Source organism: Bidens hawaiensis, unplaced genomic scaffold, assembly GCF_021521415.1.
Source record: "Bidens hawaiensis isolate Kalapana, Puna unplaced genomic scaffold, B.hawaiensis_p1.1 tig00001960_1, whole genome shotgun sequence".
Lineage (NCBI taxonomy): Eukaryota > Viridiplantae > Streptophyta > Magnoliopsida > Asterales > Asteraceae > Bidens > Bidens hawaiensis.
This window is the reverse complement of record NW_027491108.1, coordinates 52977-77008: the sequence shown is the minus strand read 5'-3', so window position 1 is coordinate 77008 and position 24032 is coordinate 52977. Positions and strand designations below refer to the sequence as shown.

Here is a 24032-nt window from a genome sequence, read left to right as displayed (position 1 = left end):
ACTTTGAAAATTGTATTTACCACATAAATATTTCCAACGAGTTTCAAAATCGTCAATCGTATTACTTTTTTTCCATTGATTGTGTAACTCTTCAAAGTCACTATATTGAACTTTAAGAGACCGAAGATGTTCAGTCTCATGTTTTTTAATATGCCAAGAACAATAGCGATGCCGAGTTTTTGAAAAAACTGTTTTGATTGTATTGCAAATAGCTTTATCTTGATCAGTAATTATTGCCGATGGATACTTATCAAGCATGCACTTTAAGAAATTTTGAAATAACCATTCAAAAGTATCTTGTTTCTCATTTTCCAATAATGCACCACCAAAAAGTATAGACTGACCATGATAATTCACCCCAACAAATGGGGCAAATGGCATCTTAAATTTGTTGGTCATGTATGTGACATCAAACACAACAACATCCCCAAATTTTATATACGATTCTCTTGATCTCCTATCAGCCCAGAAAATATTTCTTCGAGACCCATCATCAAATAAATCCACAACAAAATAAAGTTATGATCTTCTAGTAATTTATCTTGGAAATGTTTAATAAGCCCATAGAACTCCTTACCTTTGTATTGTTTTCGTTGATCGGATAAGACGTCAGAACATTGTTTTGATGTAACATTATTTTCATGTGGACTTTTCATGACATTTATGACCTTCTTGATTTGACAAGGTTTCAACCCGGATTGACCTAGTTCCACCATTAGAGATTTGCACGCCAATGAGCGGTGAAACTTCCCATGAGACCGGTGTTTCAATACTTTGGTCGGAGAAATAGTAAGCTCGTGATTGTGTGAATCATTGAACACATCCACAAACCATTTCCCATCTTTTCTTTTTGAAATCCGAAGGCATGCGTTACATCCGGTCCTTAAATCCCTTCGACGTTTCTTAACGTCTCCTACTGAACTTTTACACTTCAAAATTTTAAAACCTTCTTTGTAGCATACATACATTCTTCGATAATGCTCATTTGTTGTCTTATTTTTATAAGCCGTATGAATACGTAATCCGAATCCAAGTAAAAACGCATAGTGATTGTAGAAATCATAAGCATCATTAGGAGTATCAAAAACTTTTCCCCTGATGTCGTTAGCTTCTTTCTCAACATCTGAACCGCTATTAATGACCAAAAGGCCTTCTGAATCAATACGATCAATTAGATTTGTTTCAAAAGCTTCAACCGGTGACTGAACTTCTAAATCCATTGTTGTATCTGCCATGTTCAAGAAAAATGAACATGGATATTATAGTACACACATATATAAAGAATTAACATAGATCCGTTTTAAGAAAAAAAGAATTAATAAAGAAGTATTAGAGATGGATATTATGGCAGAAACATAAAGAAGTAAGCTACTAGTCGAATGCATTTTTACTAACCTCCTAATGTAATGTAGCAGCCTAAGATTAACACTAGGGTTGTATTGAAATTCATGATGTATGTTAAAACAATGAATTGCTGCATGATATATCTTATTCTAGTTTTGTGTACTTCATATAGATTATGTGTTGAATTTGGTTTTATACAGATTATGAGTTAAATCTGTTTATTCGGGTTCTAGCAAACGTCTCCACAAAAACCCGAAACCTAACCCGAATTAGCCCGACCCGTTCAACCCGAAAACCGAACAACCCGACCTTATTGGGGTCGGTTATTAGGTCAATTTGCTTTGAGCTCAAACCCAAAAAACCCGACCCGAACAACCCGAAACCCGAATAAATAACTCGAAGAACACCCCTAATTAACACCATCATTCGAACAGAAAGCATAATAAAATTCAATCAGCCTATGGTTGTCAATTACTAGGTTTAATGAATAGAATTGGAAATTCATCAATAGACGAATCGTATAATTTAAGAATGCTTACCGCTCTGGATTTCATCAAGCTTTGGAGTAGAATTGATTGAAACCGTAAAGGAACCTTGTCAAATGAACAATTCTCTAGGCCATGATCAAAGAATTAGATTTTCAAGTAGAATACCCTGGTCGCAAGGTTTTTTTAGGTTTAGAAAGGGATTATTATTGATGGAGTAGAATGCCTATGAAGAAAACTGAACGGCTGATGAATAGGAATAGAGAAAATTAGGGATTTAATTAGATTTGGATCAAATCTACGTAGTTTTGATGGTTTTGTATCTAACTTACATATTTAACAGCCTTATATTCACTTTTCCTTATTATTTATTGACCAAAATTCACATATGTATTTAGATAATTATTATTTGCTGAGTTCATGTTCTCTTTGATGGCAGCTTTACATCAAACCAAAGCACATCCAAAATATAAACGCTATAAGATTAATGAGATACCAATACCTTCAAACCAAACCGAGAAACATATCAAACCTAAAATCAATTACAATGTATATTGTATGGGCGTGTAACTGCAAACATAGAAAACTAAAGTAATCCAAGGATCAACAGATGGTATGACAGAACCAAACTCCAGTTGATGTCAAAGCACAAGACTAAATTAATCATAGTCGTTATACTAAAAAGAAGAGATAGGGAAATGCTAAGAAGAAGGTTTTGTAGCAATATTTGCATCAGTGTTTCTCCAAGGCTTCTCGCTTGGCTTGAGCTTCGGGTGAATTCTCCCACGCCCTCTTTTCTGATTCAAGAATCGTCACTTTGTCATCTGCACGACATCAACACTGGTCCCATTTTCACAAAACAAATTAAAGATCATAATAAATAAATTGTTATATTCTGAAAAAACTAAACATGAGTTTTGGCAATCACATTTAGTTTTTTTATGAGAAAATATCAAATCCAAATCATTTTGACCTAAAACATGTTTCGACCCATTACCCAGCCCATTTTGACCGAGACCATACAAGTGGATTTAGCATCAAATATTCAAACCGTGTGCCTGTTGGATCTTTAATATGTATCACACACACATAAATGGTGAATCTAAAATGACTTACAGAAGCCAGTTTTGATCATGAAATACTCCATTGATCCTCCGACTGCGGCGGATACAACACCAATCTTCAGGTACCACTCCACAAACTTCATCGCCTAAGGCTTAATTGCAAAGTTAATCTAACGAAGACCAACAATTCAAGATGAGATTATATTAGATCATGTCTTGTTGGAATTGAAGACAGATTGATTGATTGGTTTCTAGGGTTTTATTTTATGGGTTTTGGGCCTGGCCTGGCCCATTAAAGGAGATTAGCTATTGAGGATGAAATAATGAGATTATCAGAGCATTCTCAATTCATTCGTTTTGTATGGTAGTAACAAAGAAAGAATAGTTTTAAATGAAACACCAATTTTAATAGATACTTTTTAAACCATCTATTTTAAAAAATACCTTTCTCCGCCAACCTATTTTGGTAAATAAAAATTCCATTACCATTACCTAATTGTATGATGTTCACCCATTCTAAAGCAATATTGTGGGTTCAAATCAATACAAGCACCAAAATTTAGGGTATTGTATTTGCTTCCTATGTATTTCAAGGAACACATATATTTGGGAAAATTCTCAAAACATCGAGAGAGAATCTAAAAATGTCCATCCAAAATTCAAATTATTTCTTTGTTTCTTTACTAACTCATCTCCGCCTCTACGTTAGAAAATCGAGAAAACATGTTTCTTAACTTGCCGTCTCCCCGCCATGTTAGCTCAAAACCCATCGTCTTCGCTCCATGTTAGCTCAAAACTCGTCGCCTTTCCGCTATGTTAGCTAAAAAATTAAACTCGTCGCCTTTCCGCTATGTTATTTAAAAAATTATATCTAAACAAGTTACACATAAAATGATTTGAGGGTATGCATTGGTTTTCTAAATCATGTTATTATCCAAAATCCAATATACAAGAACTCAAAAACCAATAGAATATTTTTTGATTAAGTTTTGGATCCATGTTTTTAGTAAGGATAATGCAGAATGTTTTTTTTAGCTAACACAACGGGGAGGCGACGCTCACTTAGGGCTAGAAAGATAGGCTTCTTCATACAAAGCCAACCGGGAACCTTATTTCGACTGATCAAACCAGCTAGGTTCGAGGATCCACGCCTTCCCTTCCGCTTGCACCATTTCTCTATGAAAGAAGTTAGACGACACAGTTTTTTTTACTATAGCTAACATGGAGAGACAATATGTTTTGAGCTAAAATGGCAAGGAGACGAGTTATGACCTAATATGGTGGGAAGACGGCGAGCTAAGAACATGTCATCTCGATTTTCTAACGCAAAGTTGAAGACGAGTTAGTAAAGAAACAAAGAAAAAATTTGAATTTTAAAATATATTTGAAACCTCTATTTAAAAATGGGACATTAGGAATTTTCCACGAATATTTTCCCAGAACGTATATCACATCTTCCTATGTACTTCAAGGAACACACATATTTTATCAACGCAAAATATCACATTTAGAAATACACGGATTCATTAGTGATCTACACTTAAACCTACTGCTCCTACGTAAATTTGTTGATTTTGGTGAGTGATAGGTAGTTAAATACATCTCTAGATTTTAGACCTTTCGAGCTATAAAACCAGCGTGTGTTCTTTCTGAAATCAACCTAATAGGCAGGTGAATCGAGATATCATGGCTAGCAAATAACAAACTAGAAATAAAATACAGAACCAAAACAAAACACTAATCCACGTCTGCCATAGAAAAATATGAAGTTCTCAAAATAAAAAATCTTCTAACATATTGATCATCAAAGCAAAACCAAGTACAGACAATGAAACTCAACTTCAAATCAAAATGTTTCCCTAAACAATGGCATTGGCAGCACTGGCAATCCTAGGCCACAAGTCAGCACACTCCTTTCCAATTGGTCCCGTGATAGCAGATCCTGCAACAATAAAATGTATATCAAAACTTAATAACTGTTCATAGTCTAGATAGTAAGGTTAGTAAAATCAATAAGAATAAACAAAACCTACCTTTCATTTCACCCTTTGGATTCACAATAACACCAGCATTGTCTGCATAAACATAAATTAAGATTTAAAAATGAGCTTGTAGTGGATAAAATGCATAGAATTTAAAAAAACAATAATGCAGGTGTAAAATCAAAAGAAGTATTACAACCAGCATCAATTATATTGTCAATCTGAATCCTTATATATTTCAGCAACGATCAAACCTAAAAAGCTGGCATAACAACTACTATGCTTCATGATTCCATAAATAACCATGCAAAAATGTTGGAAAAACTTCATATAAAATGGAATGTACCATTTAATTAGTCACTTAAACAACCTTACCCAACCCAAAACACATGCAGGCTATTTAACGCTCATAAAAAATAAATACAATAGAAGACCACATATGTTTTGAGTCAAGTAAAAGCATTGAAACAATTAAATAAATGATACTACACCATTATATATGAGCATTGCACAACACAAAAATAAAACAAAGATCATGCAAGCAAAACTAACAGTCAACCAAAAACACAAAAATATACAACACAATTGGTTAAAACCTAACTTAAAACAAAATAATGAAATATAATTAACAAACTTCAAACCAGCATATAAATTAAACCTAGATAACTAATTAAACTTAAATACACAATCATACTTCAAATCAACATCTGATTAAACCTAAAACCCTAAACATAAACATAATAATAACAACTAACCTTCAAAGTACATGAAAACACCATCCTTTCGGCGCCAAGGCTTGCGTTGACGAACAATAACGGCGGGCATAACCTTCTTCCTGAGATCCGGCTTACCTTTCTTCACAGTGGCCATAACCATATCCCCCACACAAGCCGACGGCAGACGGTTCAGCCTCCCCTTGATTCCTTTCACTGAAATGATGTACAGGTTCTTCGCTCCGGTGTTATCGGCGCAGTTCACCGTCGCAGCCACCGGCAGACCCAGTGACATCCGGAACTTGTTCCCCGCGGAACCTCCGCGACCTGAAAACAGCAATTAAGGATGGAGATTAGATCATGTGTTCTGAAGATCAATGGAATTGAGGATAGGTTGAAGCATACCTCGCTTCGACATGTTTGTGTGACTCTACGGCGGAGAAGATGAGGGTTTGATGTTCTTATACGGTGGTGGTTGATTGGTTTCTAGGGTTTTATGGGCTTTGGGCCTGGCCCATTATAGTAGATTGGCTAGCTTGACTGACTATCGAGGATGAAATAAATTACATAGATAGACTGATAGTTACAGTATATAAGGTTTAATAAGAAATTTTAGTGATTCAGTAAATAATTTCGAATTTCTGTTAACTTGTTTTTAAATTGTGACTTTTTTGTAATTACACTACCGTACTTTTTAAATTTAGAGAGTCCCGATGCCCCACTTTTGTCATACTATATTGTCTTAACCGGGCTCACGCTGACTTCAGAGTTTAGCTTGGGTGTTCCCCAGAAAATCATACCATCGGCTACCACTTGACAGTCAAATTTATCTTAAGTAATGTGTGTTACCCGAGCACCATAGCTGGGCGTCCGGACTCGAACAGAAAGATAAGTGATATAAAAGTTCGGTTCGTGTAACCAGAAGATAATCAGCACATGTTTACTACTTTACTTCTATATAAACAAACAAAAATTAAATTAATAAATAAATAAACGGTTTAAAGTTATTTGGTTGAAATGTTGATTAATACATAATATACACATATATTTTCACGAGGGTTCATATAATTTCATAAATCGTATTTATTCGAATGCTGTTATGTATACTCACGGGTTGGGTTGGATTATAACACGCCATCAAGTAATCACCACAAATTAAAATTAAAAGTCATTTTTCGATTTTTTTGTACTACTCTTATTTGGCCATCGACCATCAAGGATGAACCATACATGTTTACGTGACCACATTTGTATTATCAAAATATACACATAAAAACGCACATCAAACTTCTAACTTACGTTGATAAGTGGAATATTCCTAACTACAAATATTCATATATATACTAATCAGTGATATGAATCGGCAAACGCAAACCAATACCTGAACCATCACCCACGAGAACCAAAAGGGGATTGATGACACGGATACATGTGCTGACCCAGTCAACCCACGAACCTGGGTCGCGCACCGTGCACAAACCAATTGAACAGACCACCTTTTGGTAGTCATAGGACCTTTGTGACCAAATGTTTTGGCAAAATATTGACTACCATGTACTTTCGTATAATTTTGTATCCTATAATTTAGCATGTTGGCCAATGACCTAGCTAATTTATTATTTGACCATATATAATTACAAGGTTATAGCCTCGTGTACTACACGGGACTGGATACCAAACATTTTTGAAATTAAAAATAACAAGTTTTCATATTCGTGCGTTACGATGTGTCAGAGAAAAAGAAAATATCAAGAATTTTAGGTACATTTGCACAATATATAAAAGCTTCTCAAACTTCACAAACGTCAATTATGAAAAGCCGTCAATACCAATAAAATTACTAAATGTAAGCTTTGTCTTTACCATTAAGCATGTGTCCTCAAGCTTTTACAATAACACCTTGCATTGGCAATTCCAACAATATCCCTACAATTGTAGAAGTGTGTATAAATAATATTTTTGTTAAGAAATTTCAAGTGATATTGGATGACCACTTTATTCAAAGCCTAAGTATGAAAATTGTAACATAGTTGTCTTCTAAATAGTTATCTCTTGTCTATTAAATAACATGTGGATTTGTAGTATAAATACTACCTCTATGGTAATGAGAAAGATGCATCATCTTGAATAAACTCAAGAGTTATACACATTTCTTATTACTCCTCTCTATAATTCTCTCGAAACTTCTTAAGTTACTTCAATAATATTATTATAATTATAATTATATCATAACAATTTTAACATTTTAAAGCGACACTACGTTTGTTTTTTGAACAACTTTTGTCACCATTGAATTTGCCCATAAGTCAAAGTCAACAATTTTAAACGACCATCCGTAATCCACAACACTCATCTTGTATGGATATAAAATTTGGTTCTAACCTTGTAAACCAAGCTATTGGCTTTATATTCAGAGTATTCATTCTTTTCGTTCTTTAGATTCAATGTGTTTTGACAGCTTTATATATTTTATTTATGGAAAATTTTCGAATTATATTTTCCCATTTGCAAATGAAAATTTCACAGAATTTAATCAGTTGTGTATTTAAGATTTTAATTTTCTTTTTAAAATGATGCATTTTGATACAAAAGAGTGCAATCATTTAAAAGAAAATTAAAATCTTACCATTGTCCTTAAGGGCGCGAGCTAGTTAAAAGACTTCTGACAATAGGGTCGGGCTTTAGATATTCATAGGGCAATCCCCCATGGACAAATATGTTAATAAACACCAATTTCATATCAGAATTTGAGATTTTGTTATGTACAAGAAAGGGAATTAGAAGATTTGATGCGTGCGATGGTCATCATGGTCAAAATCATAGCCCAGAGCGAATATAAACAGGTTTTAACATCAGAAATGCAATTGTTAGACTTGCCGCTATGGGCGCGGAAGGGGGAACGGCCGTTGTGATGACCGGTGGGGTGGAAGAGCACTCTCTCTCATCTCTCACATACACACATACATATGTATGCATATATATATATTGGGCGCCCAAAGGGCATTATCGTAGCCCCGTTGGTGGGCTTCGATGCCCCGTTTTCTACGAGACGATGACATGGCACTGTTGAGGGGCTTCGAAGCCCCAAACCATAGCGGATAGCCTTATGATTCAATCCAATTTCAGGATTATCGTACCCAAAAACTAGCAGTTGTTGTTCCGTAATCCCTGTAGAGTTGAGCACACATTTCTGGCACTTTGCTTTCTTCTATTTCAAGCTTATTCACCATATATACTCTAAAAGTGTAACAAATATCAAACACTAAATACATAAACAATTAAAAAAAAACAAGATGAATGTAGGGAAAACCTTTAATGCTTTTGGTGCACTCTGCTGATAAGCCAGAACTTGGAGGATTAAGTGTATCATCAACATCTAAAAACCAAAATTATTAATATATCATTTAAGGTTAAATGAAAATTGCAAAATATAGGATAATAATTGTGACATCCCTCGATTTTGGGTCAAATTGTATTTATTTTATATTTGTTTTTATGTTGTAAACCGACCCGATTTATATCCCGAACATTTTAAATATATAAAATATTGGATTTTATGTTACTAAAACATTCCCGCTTGTCTAATTTGAAAAACCCCTTTTACGGATTCGAAAACGGACTTAAAACGCTCAAGATACATCAAAAACGAACTTCCAGACGCGAACCGACGTGCTGACCAGCATCAGATCAGCAGCAGACCAGCCCCATCTTTTTTTTTTTTTTTGTGACTTGTCTTGACCCCTCTTGCATGCAAACCTTGATATCACGTCCCATGTTTGACCCTTTCAATCCACCTTATCCCCTTCATTAATCCTTGCTCATTCATCTCTTTCTCTTCCAATTCTCAAGCATTCAAAGGTGTTCTTCATATTTTTTTGGCAGTTTGACTTTCCAAAGTCACAACTGACCATAATCTTACATTATAATCAACTTGTTAACACTTATTTATACTTGAAGATTGTTATACAACATATATATAATAGCACCCTTTGTACCTTCGGTGGGCATTTCTCCGGTCTCGGTTGGTTAAGTGTCCGGCCCATAAGACAAAGCTACATGGAGGACTCGTAGTAGTCCTTGATTATATATATTTTCCGCATCTAACCATCAAACTTGTTATACTTGTTTAACTTCTGCTTATCTTAGTTCTATTTTACATTTTGAGTTCCATGGTTATGAGTTTGTAGAGACTAGCCTCGGTTATTCCGTAAATAGCTCCAAACCGGAAGCCGAACTCTTGTTTACTAGTTTGTTTAAATAGTTGTATAAATATGTTTTATGTAAGATTTGAGTTTCTAAAAACCATTTTAATTAGTTCCATGGTTATGGGTTTGTAGAATCTAACCTCGGTCTTATCCCGAAACAAGATCCGAACCGGAAACCGAACTTTCGTTTAAAGACTTTGTTGTTGACTTTTTGTATGTAAGACTTTGGTATTATTATTTATAAATTATTTTACAAGTTCTATGATGTTTGGACATGTGGTAACCATTCTTGGCCTTATTCCAAGATAAAAACCGAACCAAACCGAACTAAACCAAGTTTACTCGCTTAAGACACACAAGCGTGTTTTTAACCATTAAAGCTTATATACTTCTTTAAAAATACTTTATAAACTAATTTTAATTATTTTCACAAAGTACTCAGAATGTTGAATCCAACTTGATCCTATAACAAAGTTTGGACCGACTAAACCGAACACTCGCTTAACGGACGTTGTTAGTTCTAAAACAATAAGAACTACATACTTGGTTAAGTCTCTTTAAGATTTATTGAGTTGTCTTATACATTTATTATTTTGGGAAAGTTGACTTTGGGTTTGGTCAAGTCACCAAGACCTGAACCGACTACCCGAACACTCGTTAAAACTCGTTTTAGTATCTATATTATAAAGGGACTTGCTTTCTTGCATTTTTACCCACCTTATTACTTGACATAGGTTGAGTAAAATTAAGGGCTAGATACTTTAACCCGGTTTCGAGCAAACTTACATTTTTAAATGACTATTATTATAATTTCTTAAATATTTACATTTTAAACCTTAAACTTTAAATTGTTTACATTTCTTATCATTTATTTTCGTTTAAAGACTTCCAAGACAACTTTTCTAATACAAGAATTCTTCTCCTTTAGGCTTCGTTCGTTAAACTCATCGTTCCGGTTAATCTCCAAATCATCAAATCTTTCAAGTTTATTACTTGAACGTGAGTACTTTCATCCCCCGTTTTCACTCTTTTATATTTTGGGGGTGACATTGCAAACTTATTCAAATCCAAATGATTTATACTTGAGTCTTAAACCACAAACTTTATTGTATACTTTACTTAAATAAATGCTCGATTTGGTGTTATATGCTTAAGTGCTAATGTGTTTACCGCTTTTGGATGGTTGATTCATAAATCCGAGTATATCTGGCATCCCCTTATAGAAAGGTGTCGTTAATGTATTTTTATTAACGATTTCATACAAAATCCGAGTATATTTGGCATCCCCTTATAGAAAGGTGTCGTTAATGTATTCTTATTAACGATTTTCATTTATCTAAATTGTTGCTATTATTTATTGTTTTGTATACAAGTTGTGGAATTTCATATTATATATCTATTGTTCAAAAACTATGAAATTGCTCACCAACCTTTGTGTTGACAAAATCTATTTATGCAATGTTACAGGTTTGACTTTAGGTTGACTCGAGAACTTGAAGAAAAAACGTTATCGAGACTATTAGGATATTAGCAAAACGAACAATATATTATTTACTATGATTTGAATTCAGTTATTGTATGAACAAATTATGTGATTCTTTGTGTTTTTACGAATTTAAATGAGTTGATTAAATATTGTCACTTAATAGTGTCGTGTCCGATGAACAATCGGTTGCGCCCCGACGTTTCCGTCATGGTCGGGGTGTGACAATGATGATGACACAAATTAGTCTTATTTGGATGTTATGGTACATGCTGCATGGCCATTTCAATAAAAAAATAAAAAAATAAAAAACAAACAAACAAACAGTTAAGAAAAAAAGACTTTCTTTTAGTTGTTTATGGACGGTGTTTTAGGCTTTTAGCATCGTGTTACTTTATTTGAGTTAGGTGGTATTTGTTTTTTTACAGAAGATCTTCCTGGCCTCTTTTGTCTGCAGCGCACAGGCCACGCACAGACATTACCCTCTGCAGACTGTTTGTTTTTCGAAGACGTTTCATTAAAAAACGTATGCGCGTCCTCTTCTTGGTGCAGACTTGGACCATAGTCTTCCAACCTCTTCTAAACTCATTATTTCCATCAGATATCAATTATGTTATTAAGTTTTTGTTAATTGAATTGTTCAATTGAGTTGTTAATTGATTAGTTTTTTTTTTGGTTCAATTATAATTTTGCATAGTTGTTCCGGTATTATTAGTTTTTAGTTGAAAAAAGTTTGTAGATAGTTAAGGATTATAAAAAGTTTATAGAAAGTTTTTAATTGAAAAAGGTTTGTTGAAAGTTTAGGTTTATGTCATCGGCTTGTGAGTTGTTTTAAGCTCAAGTTTTGGCTCGTTTCATTCATTATGTATGAACTATCTACTTTCGAAAACAATTAAAGAAACTTTTGGAGGAAAAAACATTCACGTGGATAATTGTTAATATAAGTTTTATAATTTATTAGTTCAAAGGTATAAAATTTGGATTTATATATTTTTAATTGTTGTTGGATAATTGTGTTTTTGATATAGAGCCTATATTGAAAGTTTTAGCAGCTTGCAGACGTTAGAAAACAAACAGTCTTCTTCTTGCAGAGTGCAGAGGTTTGGTCCAGCTCTTCTGCTACAGATGTCTGCAGATGTGGTCCGCATACTGCAGACATTTTACCTCTGAAAAAACAAACAGCACCTTAGCTAATGTTTTTTTGTAACTCAAGTACGTTTTTATTACTGCAAGTAATTTTGTATTTACTAGCCCAACATATTCATAGCAGCCAAATTTGCAACCCGAATCCTTAAACAGAAACCAACCCGAACCTGACTTAACGTCTTAACGAATAAACATACAGGCAATTCTTTTTAGCTTGTATAAGGGGTTGTTTGGTAGCCTCTTAACAGTCATTAAGAGGCTATCTCTTAATGGCTCATAATGGTTAAGAGTTAGCCTTAACCATTCAGACTTAAAGGCTAACTCTTAACCATTCAGCCTTTTAATGAGTGTTAAGAGGCTACCAAACAGCTCCTTAACCCTCTCCATTATCACAAACCGGAACAACCCGGCATAATTTGCCCGAAAACAGCAATAGAGTCAAAATTGGTCATATTTCAATTGTTGAGGTTTTTTATAAAACGTATCTATTGGACTAATAATGCTGTCAATAACAAAACCAGCATACAAAGACCAGACTAACATCAGTAAGCAAGTCAGACACGGAGACAGTAAGGTAGTCGTTTGCATATGATATGACGTTCGTTGGAGATAAGGAATTGCTATTGGTCGTGAGGAGACGACGGTCTTGGAAAGGAAACTGAAAATGGAATCAGAGAATATGAAAGGGATACTGACGTGGGGAGAAAAAAGGGAACAAGTGAACAAAAATAAAAGTGTCAATATTTGTCAAGATAAAAGGAAGGGTTGCTTGTTTGATTCACACGTAGGCCATTTATTATAATAGATTTTTACGATTGTTAGCTGCTATTTTATTTTTAGGGGATGCTGTTTGTATTTTCAGAAATAAAATATTAGTAGTTTGTGAAAGAAGAAGATGTGGACCAAACATATGTTTTTGTAATAAGAAGACTGTTTGTTTTTAAATGTATCTACACTACTAAAATAAACTTTTGGTGGTATACGAACTATGGTAGTGGGTGGTGGTGGATGATGATAGTGATAGTTGACGGTGTTGGTGGTGGACGATGTTGGTAGACGGTGGGTGGTGGATACTGGGTGTTGGCGTTTAACCCTTTGCATATCTTAGAAGCGGATGGGCCAAGTCTGTACCAATAAGAGTTCATGCAGACATTTTTTTAATGAAACATTTTCGAAAAGCAGATAGTCTGTAAATAACAATGTCTGCGCGTGGTCTATGTGAACCAGACAAAAGAGACTGCGCGGACTGTTTTTAGAAAAACAAAACCTCAATGTCTTGAATAGTGCATACATTAAACGTGTGCAAGAAAAGATCTACATACCTTTGTTTCCATCACTTCCACGTATTTCTTGTTTTGTTGCATCGTACTTCCATACAGTTTCATCGCGTCCCCACGATGGTGCCTGGATGGTAAGAAGGTGAGATTTATTGTGGAGGTCTAGTGATCAAACCCCAATAATTTACTATGTGACACGTGATTTATGTGAACCGAGAATTGATTATGATGAAATCGATTAAGTGTTTTGAGAGAAATGGGTTAGTAAAATATAAGGAGAGACATTGGAATTCGTTGACAATCCCATGTTTTATGTTTTATATATAATGATCTCCCTTTATTTATTAGAATTAATCCCAGTTTTAAGATTCTTTGTTGTGTGGCGGTTTTCTTTTAGTAATAGTAACAGAAGCACGCAGCGGTTTCAAAATCGATTTTGATATGCAGGCCAACTCATTTTTTGTGATTCAATTATTGAAGGGCTTTGATACCACTTTGTGCGAACCAAAGCTACCAAACTATGTCTCGATTGCATGCAATACAATTCGATGTATTTGTAATTAATAAGGAGAGTAAACGAAGATGTATATCGAAGTATGTCTCGATTGTCACAAACCGATCACAAAACAAGATGGCCGCAAAACGTGGTGGTAGTAAATATGTCGCAGAAAGGAAGCGGGTGTCAATTTGTCGCTAATAAGACGTCGCGTTTGCGAGATTCATGACTGAAATCTTGATCTCCAAATCGATTGCAAAGTATTCAGCTGTCACAAAGCAGCGGGAAAATGAGATTATCGACGGAGGTCTTTTGGCACCAATATTTCATGTCAAAAACGTTTTGTGCCTACAAATACTCAGTTTTCTAGTAATATTTATTGGTTAACGAGTAAGCACTAATTTGCATTAAGAAAATACATATAATAAAATACTTAACAAGTTTATGCAGATCACAATACATCTATATAGATTTAACTGGTGTGACATCAAATGAAGGGAATCTTTTATGGTCCATCAAACCATTTCAAGACATGTTATGTGGTCAAGAAAAAATTGATTTAACATTTTTTTTACTTAGAGGTCATGTTAACAGTAATTATATATAAAAGAGATTGAGACACCATTTATCATATGACAAAACAAATTAACCCAAGTTGATAATTATATATAAAAGGCTATTAAAAAACTAAAATCTACAAGGCCGTTTCTGTCGGTCTATTATATATAGAAGCATCAAGAATCACAAGTTCTTAAGAACTCTCTAAAATCTTAAAATCATGGCAAAACCTCACGTTCTAGTAATACCTTATCCCGCACAAGGCCATGTAATTCCTACAATGGAGCTTTCTCAAAGGTTAGTCGCACAAGGAGTAAAGGTTACCTTTGTTAACACGGAGGTTAACCACAAGCTCGTGACAAGCAATTGGCTAGACAAAGATGGTTTTGGAGATCTAATTCAGATGGTTTCGATCCCGGATGGGTTAGAAATATGGGAGGATAGGAGTGATCTTTGTAAGTTGTCCTTGTCAATATTGCAAAGCATGCCACAGAAGCTTGAAGAACTAATAGAGACAATTAACAAAGAAGACAGTTGTAAAATTACTTGTGTTATTGCTGATGATTGCATGGGATGGGCCTTAAAAGTTGCAAAGAAGATGGGAATCAGAGTAGCAGCCTTCTGGCCTGCCTCAGTTGCTACATTGGTCCCCATGTTGTCCTTTCAGAAACTCATTGATGATGGGATCATAAACAAGAAAGGTGAGACATGTATGAATGATTATATATTGGTTACAGTTGCTAGTTTTTTCCCACTTATATTGAATCACTTTATGTAACATAAACTTTACACTGTACACATACTATATCATAACCGATTTGTGACATATCACATCGGTCGGGGAGGAGAACAAAGACTTCTTTATAAGGAGGTGTATGTCTTCCCCATTATAACGTGTTTTGGGCCCTTAATAAGGGTGTGAATTGTGGCATCCTATATCGGTTGGAAAGGAAAAAAAAAACCTTATTTATAAGAAGGCGTATACCTTCCCCATCATAACGCGTGTGTGGGAGTAGTATCAGGATGGGTAATCCGTGAGGTGTGTGAGAGCAGCCAAGTTATATGATTGCCGAACCCAAAATTATATTACATGAACAAGAAGATTGAACAAAAAGTTTGACACTTTATTTACTCAAATCTAAGAACTTACAAAGACACATATCATCAACCAAACAATCCTATCCTAAATCAAGATTTAAAATCTTACTTCTACAATAGTACTTTTATCAAACATATTTAATATCTATGAATACATAAAATAATGGTAAGAGTGAGTGACTTAACAAAACCTAAACGGGGTGTTTGTAAATGCTTAAAATACTTATTTCAACCAAACCAGCCCAACATGTGTGTTGCCATCTTCAGTATACTTTAACTCCAAGATGCTGATTTAAATCTCTTTGAACCATTTATGTAGGCCTGCCTCTAAAAGATCAGATAATCCAGCTGTCGGAAACCATGCCACCTGTAAAATCTAAGAACCTCGGATGGGCGTGCTTTACTGACGTGGCTACCATAGAAGCTGCCTTTCAACTTGTAAAAGAAGCTGAAGAGGCTTCTAGATTGACGGAATGGTTCATATGCAACTCAACTACTGAGTTGGAGCATGCATCATTTAGCTTGTACCCGCAACTGTTGCAAATAGGCCCTTTGCTCGCGGGCAATCGGCTTGCTGACCAAGCTGGTCACTTTTGGCAAGAGGACGCAACCTGCTTAACATGGCTAGATCAACAAAAACCATGTTCAGTCATTTATATTGCATTTGGGAGTTTCACTATTTTCGACCAAACTCAGTTTGAAGACTTGGCACTTGGTCTTGAACTTAGCAACAAACCCTTCTTGTGGGTGGTGCGCCCGGGTATGACCAAGGAGACTACAACTACTTACCCGAATGGGTATATGGAAAGAGTAGGCTCTCGTGGAACAATCGTGAGTTGGGCACCACAACAAAAGGTCCTGGCTCACCCTTCTATTGCATGTTTCCTGAGTCATTGTGGTTGGAACTCTACCTTAGAAGGTGTCACAAATGGAGTCCCTTTTTTGTGTTGGCCATACTTCGCTGATCAGTTTTACAATGAGACTTACATTTGTGACATTTGGAAGATCGGGTTACGGCTAAAAAATGAAGCAGGTATCGTTACTCAAGTAGAAATAACAAGTAAGGTGGATGAGCTACTCAGTGACAAAACATTCAGAGAAAAGGCGTTGGATATTAAAGAAAGGGTTACTAGTAGTGTCAAAGGAGGCTGCTCACACATAAATCTTAGCAATTTTATTGAATGGATTAAAGAAATATGAAGGCAGTTTTCGTATGTGATATGCGTTGTCATTATGAAACGAGATTGCTTCAAACAAAAACACTTTCTATTCTCTTGTTAATTGCTAATAAGTTCAGTTCAATGTCTAGAAAATCCTGCCACGAATGTTTAATGTAACCTAAGCAGTGTGATACTCTATTAAAGTGAGGTTTAGCCTGGTATTGTTTATATTGTTTTCTGGATGTTGTTTATATTTGTTTTGTTATATAAGCTAGCTTTGTTATATTATATCTAGTATAAGAGCACCGACAATGCTGCTTAATTTCAAACCGTCACATCAACTACTACAACAATTCCAAACCGTCGCAACAGTATGAAATTTCTAACCCTCATTAATGTGTGTGTGTGTATAATGTATGTGAGGAGGTCCCCACTTCATAACTTCTTAGGTCCGCAACAGGTTTTGAATCCCGGTCTTCACCTGCAGATTCCATCATTGATCAATATACTACTAAATCAGTAATTCAAATAAGTTTCACGCCTTGCTAAAGCAGACACCCATGGTGCAACGAAATATGGTCTCAAAACAACATTGTTCATATGCGAATACTACACTTACATTTCCAATCTCAAAGTTAAGAAGCAACACGATGCAAAGTCTTAAAAATGAAGACCAGGTCCACAAAATATAGTCTAAATGCTTAAACATAGATTCACACTAGAAGGTCTTCTCATACATTATATCGTTTTCCCCATGTTGCTAGCTTAGTTACCATTTACTGAAAAACATAACACCAACTAAAAATAGTTGGTGAGATAGTGAGTTTAAGACGTAAGTACACAATTCCTTTCATTATTATCAAGCATGGTGAAATTACAACGAGCCATAGCCAAACCTTGACTTCCTTATACGACCCAAAACAGTGTCTTATTATGTAACATTAATAATGGATAATATGCATTCATTTGCAACAAAGTTGGCAGTTTGGCACAACCAACCATCAAAGGGGTGTCATCTCAAATAGTACACTTTATGTATTCCATGACTTAATTCCAAGGTACATGGTTATGTAATGGGGAGTTAAGTGTGATAATATTCCCAAATCATTTAATATACATTAATATTCATGAACAAGTGCATAAGTATAACATGTTTCCCCATAAAACAATTATTATGTAAAAGTGGGCCCGTGGAACACACATGTTAACAAGTTGTTTTCATGATTCTTAAAGGTGTTTGCAACGGGTTTTGTTATACTCGAGTCCTACTATGCAAATATACACTAATGTGATCTATGAACCAACCCTAATGCAACAATGTGCGTCTAACTCTTGTCGCCATTCTAGTTTCTAGTTTGTAAAAATATGCATGTATGATGGTGACTAAAATGATGATTTTCCAAGATGTCATATGGGATTTCAGCTTACAGAAAGGGCATGTTAGCCTTGTCCAAATGCTTGTTCTACGGTTAAGGTTATCATGTTTTGATGTGGGTGGAGTTTGTGTTCGTAAATGAGTTAATAATGTCATTTATCTTTGAAAACTGACTATCTTTAATTAAAAGCGGTTCGGTTATTCAATTTTAAAATTGAGTTAGTTCACCTTTTGGGTTAATAATTGAAAACGTAGGGAAAGAATGACTTGGGTTGGAGTTTTAAAATTTATTTCAATTGAATTTAGTTAACAAGAACACGAAAAAGTTGAATGATTTTTTTTTTATCAAAACTCTTAGCTTAGGTTTATCGACATTTTATAAGCTCATCCTATAGCATACTGATATTGTGTTTGTGTTTGTGCTGTTTTGCTTATTTGACCAAGTCTACGCAATCTTTTCTTATACGTAAGTCCGGTCCCTTCCGTGTTTTCGTCCGTGTTTCGTCATTAGTTACCATAAGTTCGAAGAAACTAGACCCACTGTATAACTTTCAGGGGCGCAAACAACTTTTGAGGAATGGGTTCAGACGAACCCGTACAAGTTTCTTTTTAGTGTTTTATATTCATGTATTTTGACATCGCATTCGTAGAAATTTCGTCATCAAACCCGTAGAAAACCTAAAACTTCCGTCCTACCCCACTAAATTATAAGTGAATTAGTAAAAGCAAGCCACAAGTAGCCAAAAAGAAGACCTGGTGGAACCAGATAAACCATGGCCACCGCTACCTCACTCCTCACCTCTCCAACCACCACCGTCACCTTCACCGGCGTCCGGCAGCTGAAACTTAAACCCAAAACCCTCCGTCGATCCATACCCAAAATGTCAACCAATAATAATAACACATCCCCATCACCAACTCAGCTCATCACATCCATAACCAAGCTCATCTGGGGCAAATCACTCCCACCCCAACTCCTCATCTCCACCGTCCGCTCCACGTGGCACTCCGTCTGGCTCTTAATGATGTCCCAGCTCGCCCCATCCGACCCATCCGGATCCTACACCCGACCCATCTCCCAATTCCGTAACCCAGACCCGACCCAACTCAACCCAACCACCCTCCACCTCTACGCCGCACTCCCATGCCCCTGGGCCCACCGCACCCTTATTGTCCGAGCCTTAAAAGGCCTCCAAGACTCCATCCCGGTCTCAATTGCGTCTCCTGGGTTAGACGGGTCATGGGAGTTCAAAGATGAGGGTGTTCCGGTTAAGGATAAGCTTATTCCGACTCGGGATAAGGTTAATGGGGCGAAAACGGTGAGGGAGGTTTATAAACGGCGTTCGGGAGGGTACGACGGGAGGTGTACGGTTCCGATGCTGTGGGACGTGGAGAGGAATGAGGTTGTGTGTAATGAGAGTTTTGATATTATTCAATTGTTGAATTCCGGGTTTAATCGGGTGGCGAAGAATCCTGATTTGGATCTCTCGCCGTCCGAGCTTAAGGGTCAGATTGAGGAGTGGAATCGGATCATTTATCCGAGTATTAATAATGGCGTTTACAGGTAATAAGGTTTTAATTTGCGTAGTAAGTGCTAAGTATAGAGTTGTCAAGGTGTGTTTGGATTTGCTTTTTGAGAATGATCATGTAATATTGGAATACTAGGGGTGTAATCGAGCTGAGGCAGGACTCGGTTCGGTTTGTGAATAGTTTTAATTTTTATTATAGGGGTGTATATAAATGAACTAAGTTGGCTTGTGAGCTACTCGGGATTGGCTCGTTAAGAGCTCTAATCAAGCCAAGCTTAAATGAGCTTGAGCCTTAAAATACACTTGTTTAATAAGCGAGTCTGAGCCTCATTTATCTAGCTCGAGTGGGCTCGCAGGCGGCAAGCCTGAACAAGCTTGTTATTTATATAACTTTTATATAGTGTATTAAATATATATTTTTTGTGTAATGACATTTGCTATGTATAAAATTATGATGAAAATAACTAAACAATATACATATGTTACATATAAAAATCATAATAAAAAATATATATAAATAACAAAAAATGTGTATAATTTAGTTAATATATAGTAATCTTGCAGCCTGATTCAAGCTTCATCTCAAGCTGTCGTAAGTCAAAACAAGCAGAGCTCTGGCTCGGATCAAGCTTGGCACACTTATTATGTATTAATTTATTTATATATTTTTATAATTGGTTTTATATATTTATAACGTTAATTTTATATATGACATATATGCTGTTTAGTTATTTTTATCATAATTTTACATATAATGATAATTATTATTATGTACATATATGTATTCAATATGTTAAACAAAAGTTATATAAATAATAGGCTTGTGAGCCTAATAAGTGAAGCTCTGGCTCAACCTCGTTTATTAAACTAGCTTATTTTATAAGATGGCAGGATGGATAACTTTTAATCATATAAGATTGGATGTGTGCTTTCAAAGTAATTGAATGAGAATTAGGTAATGATTTGCAGGTGCGGTTTTGCACAAAGTCAAGAAGCGTATGACACGGCTGTAAACGAGCTGTTTAGTGCTTTAAACACGGTCGATGATCATTTAAGAGGTTCACGGTACTTATGTGGAGATAAGCTTACGCTGGCAGATGTGTGTTTATTCACCACTTTGATTCGGTTTGATCTTGTATATAATGTCATGTTTAAATGTACAAAGAAGAAGGTGGTTGAATATCAAAATCTTCATGGTTACATGCGCGATATCTATCAGGTACACACTTGTTCCATTTTTTAAATAATTAGCGTGCCAAATATGATTATAAAAGTTGTTATTAGTTCAATATTAATCTATTCTTTGAATAATAATATATACACCACACACATGCATGTGATTGTTGGTGCTTGCTTTATTAGATGGTTTTGTGTAAACCCATAAGGCCATGAAGGGTATGTGAAAACCCTTCTGAAGTGGTGGGCTTGATAATACCTGGTAAAAGGGTGGGTCGGGTCATAATGATTCGTTTAAAAAATGGTCTCCTGGTTCGGGTTGAAACGACCAAAACAGATTCAGGTCAGAACTCAGAACGAGTCGATTTGTAAAATGGTTACAGAGACTGAAGGAGCTTTTCAGCAAATAGATGATGCGAAGGTTGTGCCTTGTATCGTTGGTGAATCCCAACTATGTGTTTGCTAACAGTCGTTACGATTGAAATCCCATCCCGGATTCTTCGATACTTCAGTGGTAATGTCTGTCGGCAAACACGAAGTTGAATTCAACGATGGTGCCAGACCCAGTCGTCGCGTTCTCTTTATGCTGAAAATCTCCAGCACTCTCTGTGTCTCTATCTAGCCTTAAGTTTTAGTTAAAAATATGTAAGCGAGTTTAGTGTATGCAGTTCAGCTAGCTTGTTAGTAGCCATGAAATTGAATTACAAAACAAGAACTTAAAGATAAGGTGCTAACTGCTAAGGGTACCTATGCACTTCTAGTGACATTTATCACAAAAGATTAAGCCTTTATAAATCAAGCCCTTAGTAAGAGAAATTAATGAAGCCACGGGAAACAAGACGTTTCTTTGACCCCAATCACAGTTTTTTTTCGTAACCTGTATCCCCCTTTTGCCTACGATCTTGTTTTGATTTTCAAATGTTATTCGGTTTATTTTTCTAAATTTTTATGGAGTTTATGGGGCTTAATAAAGTTGTAGACAACTAGATATTTGGCTACTGTTGAAAGGATGATTAATGAACCCTTTTCAAGTTAGCCCATTCTTGAAAAGGGTTACTTGCCTTAGTGAAAACTTTATTTCCATACCTTAAGTTTTTCATAATGTATCATTTTTTTGGTTCTTTGATTATTTTGATTTTAAAATTGTATAATCGAAATGACCTCCTTTCAAACTCAACTCATCACGGTTTTATAACCCATATTGAAGGATCAATAATGTTGCCCCATAAGCTTCAAATCTAATAAATAAGCGTGTAGGGGCATGCTCATTACCGATAAGGGTGCAAACGAGCTGAACCCGGAGCCCCGCTTGGTTTAGCTTACGAGAGCTCAAGCTTGAGCTCAGCTCGGCTCATTTTACTTATTGATTAATTTATATATAGTTTTAATTATATTTTGCTAAATATAACACAATTATATTTTAATTTATTTTATTTTTATCATAGTTTTATATATAATAAATATTGTTGCACAAATATATATTTAATACATTAAATAAAAGTCAATTAAACTAATATTAGTAGAGAACCACATAAACATTTATATCTTTTGCTTCAAATGTGACACATAAGGCGATTATATCTAACTCCAAACCGTAAGCCTATAAAAGGCAATTGCAGTGGTATTTTAAATTTTCTTACGCCTTTGTATATGACTTTGGTTGGTGAAATAAAATGCATTTCAAGCACAAATATGACATTTGTGCATTTGTTTTGGTTGGTACAGATTCCGCATGTTGCGGAGACATGCAATCTTGATGCAATGATGGACGGTTACTACAAGTTCTTGTTTCCATTGAATCCAGGCAACATTCGACCGGTCATGCCTTCTGCTTCTGCCCATGAATCCCTCTTACAGAGTCACAATAGGGAATCTCTTTCATCCTCCCAACAAAATGTACAGATTCTTGTTTCATAGTATGTAAATTAGTGTGTGTATGTATGTATGTATGTATGTATGTCAGGGTTGCCAAATTTTAAAGTATATTAGTGTATACATAGCAACATAGCACTTCATTTCTACATACTTGTGGTTTATACCAGACAAAGGTAATATATAGATGTGATTGTGGGTGTAAACAAGCCGAACCCTAATTTTAGGCTTGGCCTGCTTAGAGATCCGTTTCTTAAGCTTGAGTTAGGTTTGGAAGTAGTTTTCCAAGCACGAGCTTGGCTCAGGTTCAGCTTGATGATAATGATTTTATTTATATACATATATATATATATGTATATGCAAAGTCAAGATTGATATGTGAAGCTCATGCTCAAGCACCTTTATTAAATGAGCTCTAATATAAGCTCGAGCTCGTTTAATCGTGACTCAATTTTTGAACTTTTAGCGAGCCTTATTTCAAATAGCCCACTACCGATTCTGGATGGAAAAAGTCCTCGAACCTGATGGGAATACCCGAAATCTGAGAGGGGTTTTGGAATGAGTGTTATAATTCTTGTCACTACACCAGTCTTGCTATGTTAAACTTCATGCATTAGATATGAAAGGAAAAGTTAAAATACAAAGGGTGATAAAAATAAGAAGCGTGAAAAGAATTTGTGGCCATAAAAAAGATCCGACAAGATAAAGGAACGCACGAATTATAATGTCTTCTGTTCCTGTCAAAAGGAATGTAAAAACCAACCATGTGCCTCCAGCCCAGGACACTTTATAAGATCAGAGGACTATTTTGAGTCCGTTATGTTTATCATAAATAAGGGTTGAGTTATTCTACAAAGGCTAATAAAAATTAGAAGTGTGGGAAACCATAACTAATTGACATGTGTCAAGTAGGGACTAAAGGAAAAATGATATAAAGGTAATAGTATATATTTTCTTTCTCCACATGCAAGTCATATGTCAATTCCCCAATGATTTTAAAATGTCTATAACTTTTTCATTTAATATTTTTTTTAAAATTGTCATAATAACAAGTGTTTTTTTATTTTTA

General features: G+C 35.3%; 3 protein-coding genes and 1 pseudogene across 4 annotated transcripts; 2 read left to right on the top strand and 2 right to left on the bottom strand.

Moving 5' to 3' along the window:
- Window positions 1-394: 394 nt before the first annotated feature.
- Window positions 395-1220, bottom strand: LOC143599943 (protein FAR1-RELATED SEQUENCE 5-like). Its single transcript, XM_077077770.1, has 2 exons — window positions 578-1220; window positions 395-478 (listed from the first exon to the last, which is right to left on the bottom strand). The coding sequence occupies exons 1-2, from the start codon at window positions 1218-1220 to the stop codon at window positions 435-437; spliced, it is 687 nt and encodes a 228-aa protein (XP_076933885.1). The 3' UTR covers window positions 395-434.
- A 3419-nt stretch (window positions 1221-4639) lies between these two features.
- LOC143599932 (large ribosomal subunit protein uL14) lies at window positions 4640-6060 on the bottom strand. Its single transcript, XM_077077763.1, has 4 exons — window positions 5994-6060; window positions 5631-5915; window positions 4927-4968; window positions 4640-4835 (listed from the first exon to the last, which is right to left on the bottom strand). The coding sequence occupies exons 1-4, from the start codon at window positions 6004-6006 to the stop codon at window positions 4753-4755; spliced, it is 423 nt and encodes a 140-aa protein (XP_076933878.1). The 5' UTR covers window positions 6007-6060; the 3' UTR covers window positions 4640-4752.
- Window positions 6061-14973: 8913 nt separating this feature from the next.
- LOC143601689 (UDP-glycosyltransferase 83A1 pseudogene) lies at window positions 14974-17051 on the top strand (annotated as a pseudogene). The gene is made up of 2 exons (XR_013147698.1): window positions 14974-15454; window positions 16171-17051. The product of XR_013147698.1 is annotated as a UDP-glycosyltransferase 83A1 pseudogene (transcript).
- Window positions 17052-19159: 2108 nt separating this feature from the next.
- Window positions 19160-23008, top strand: LOC143599922 (uncharacterized). The gene is made up of 3 exons (XM_077077754.1): window positions 19160-19950; window positions 20885-21134; window positions 22817-23008. The coding sequence occupies exons 1-3, from the start codon at window positions 19160-19162 to the stop codon at window positions 23006-23008; spliced, it is 1233 nt and encodes a 410-aa protein (XP_076933869.1).
- The last annotated feature ends 1024 nt before the right edge of the window (window positions 23009-24032 follow it).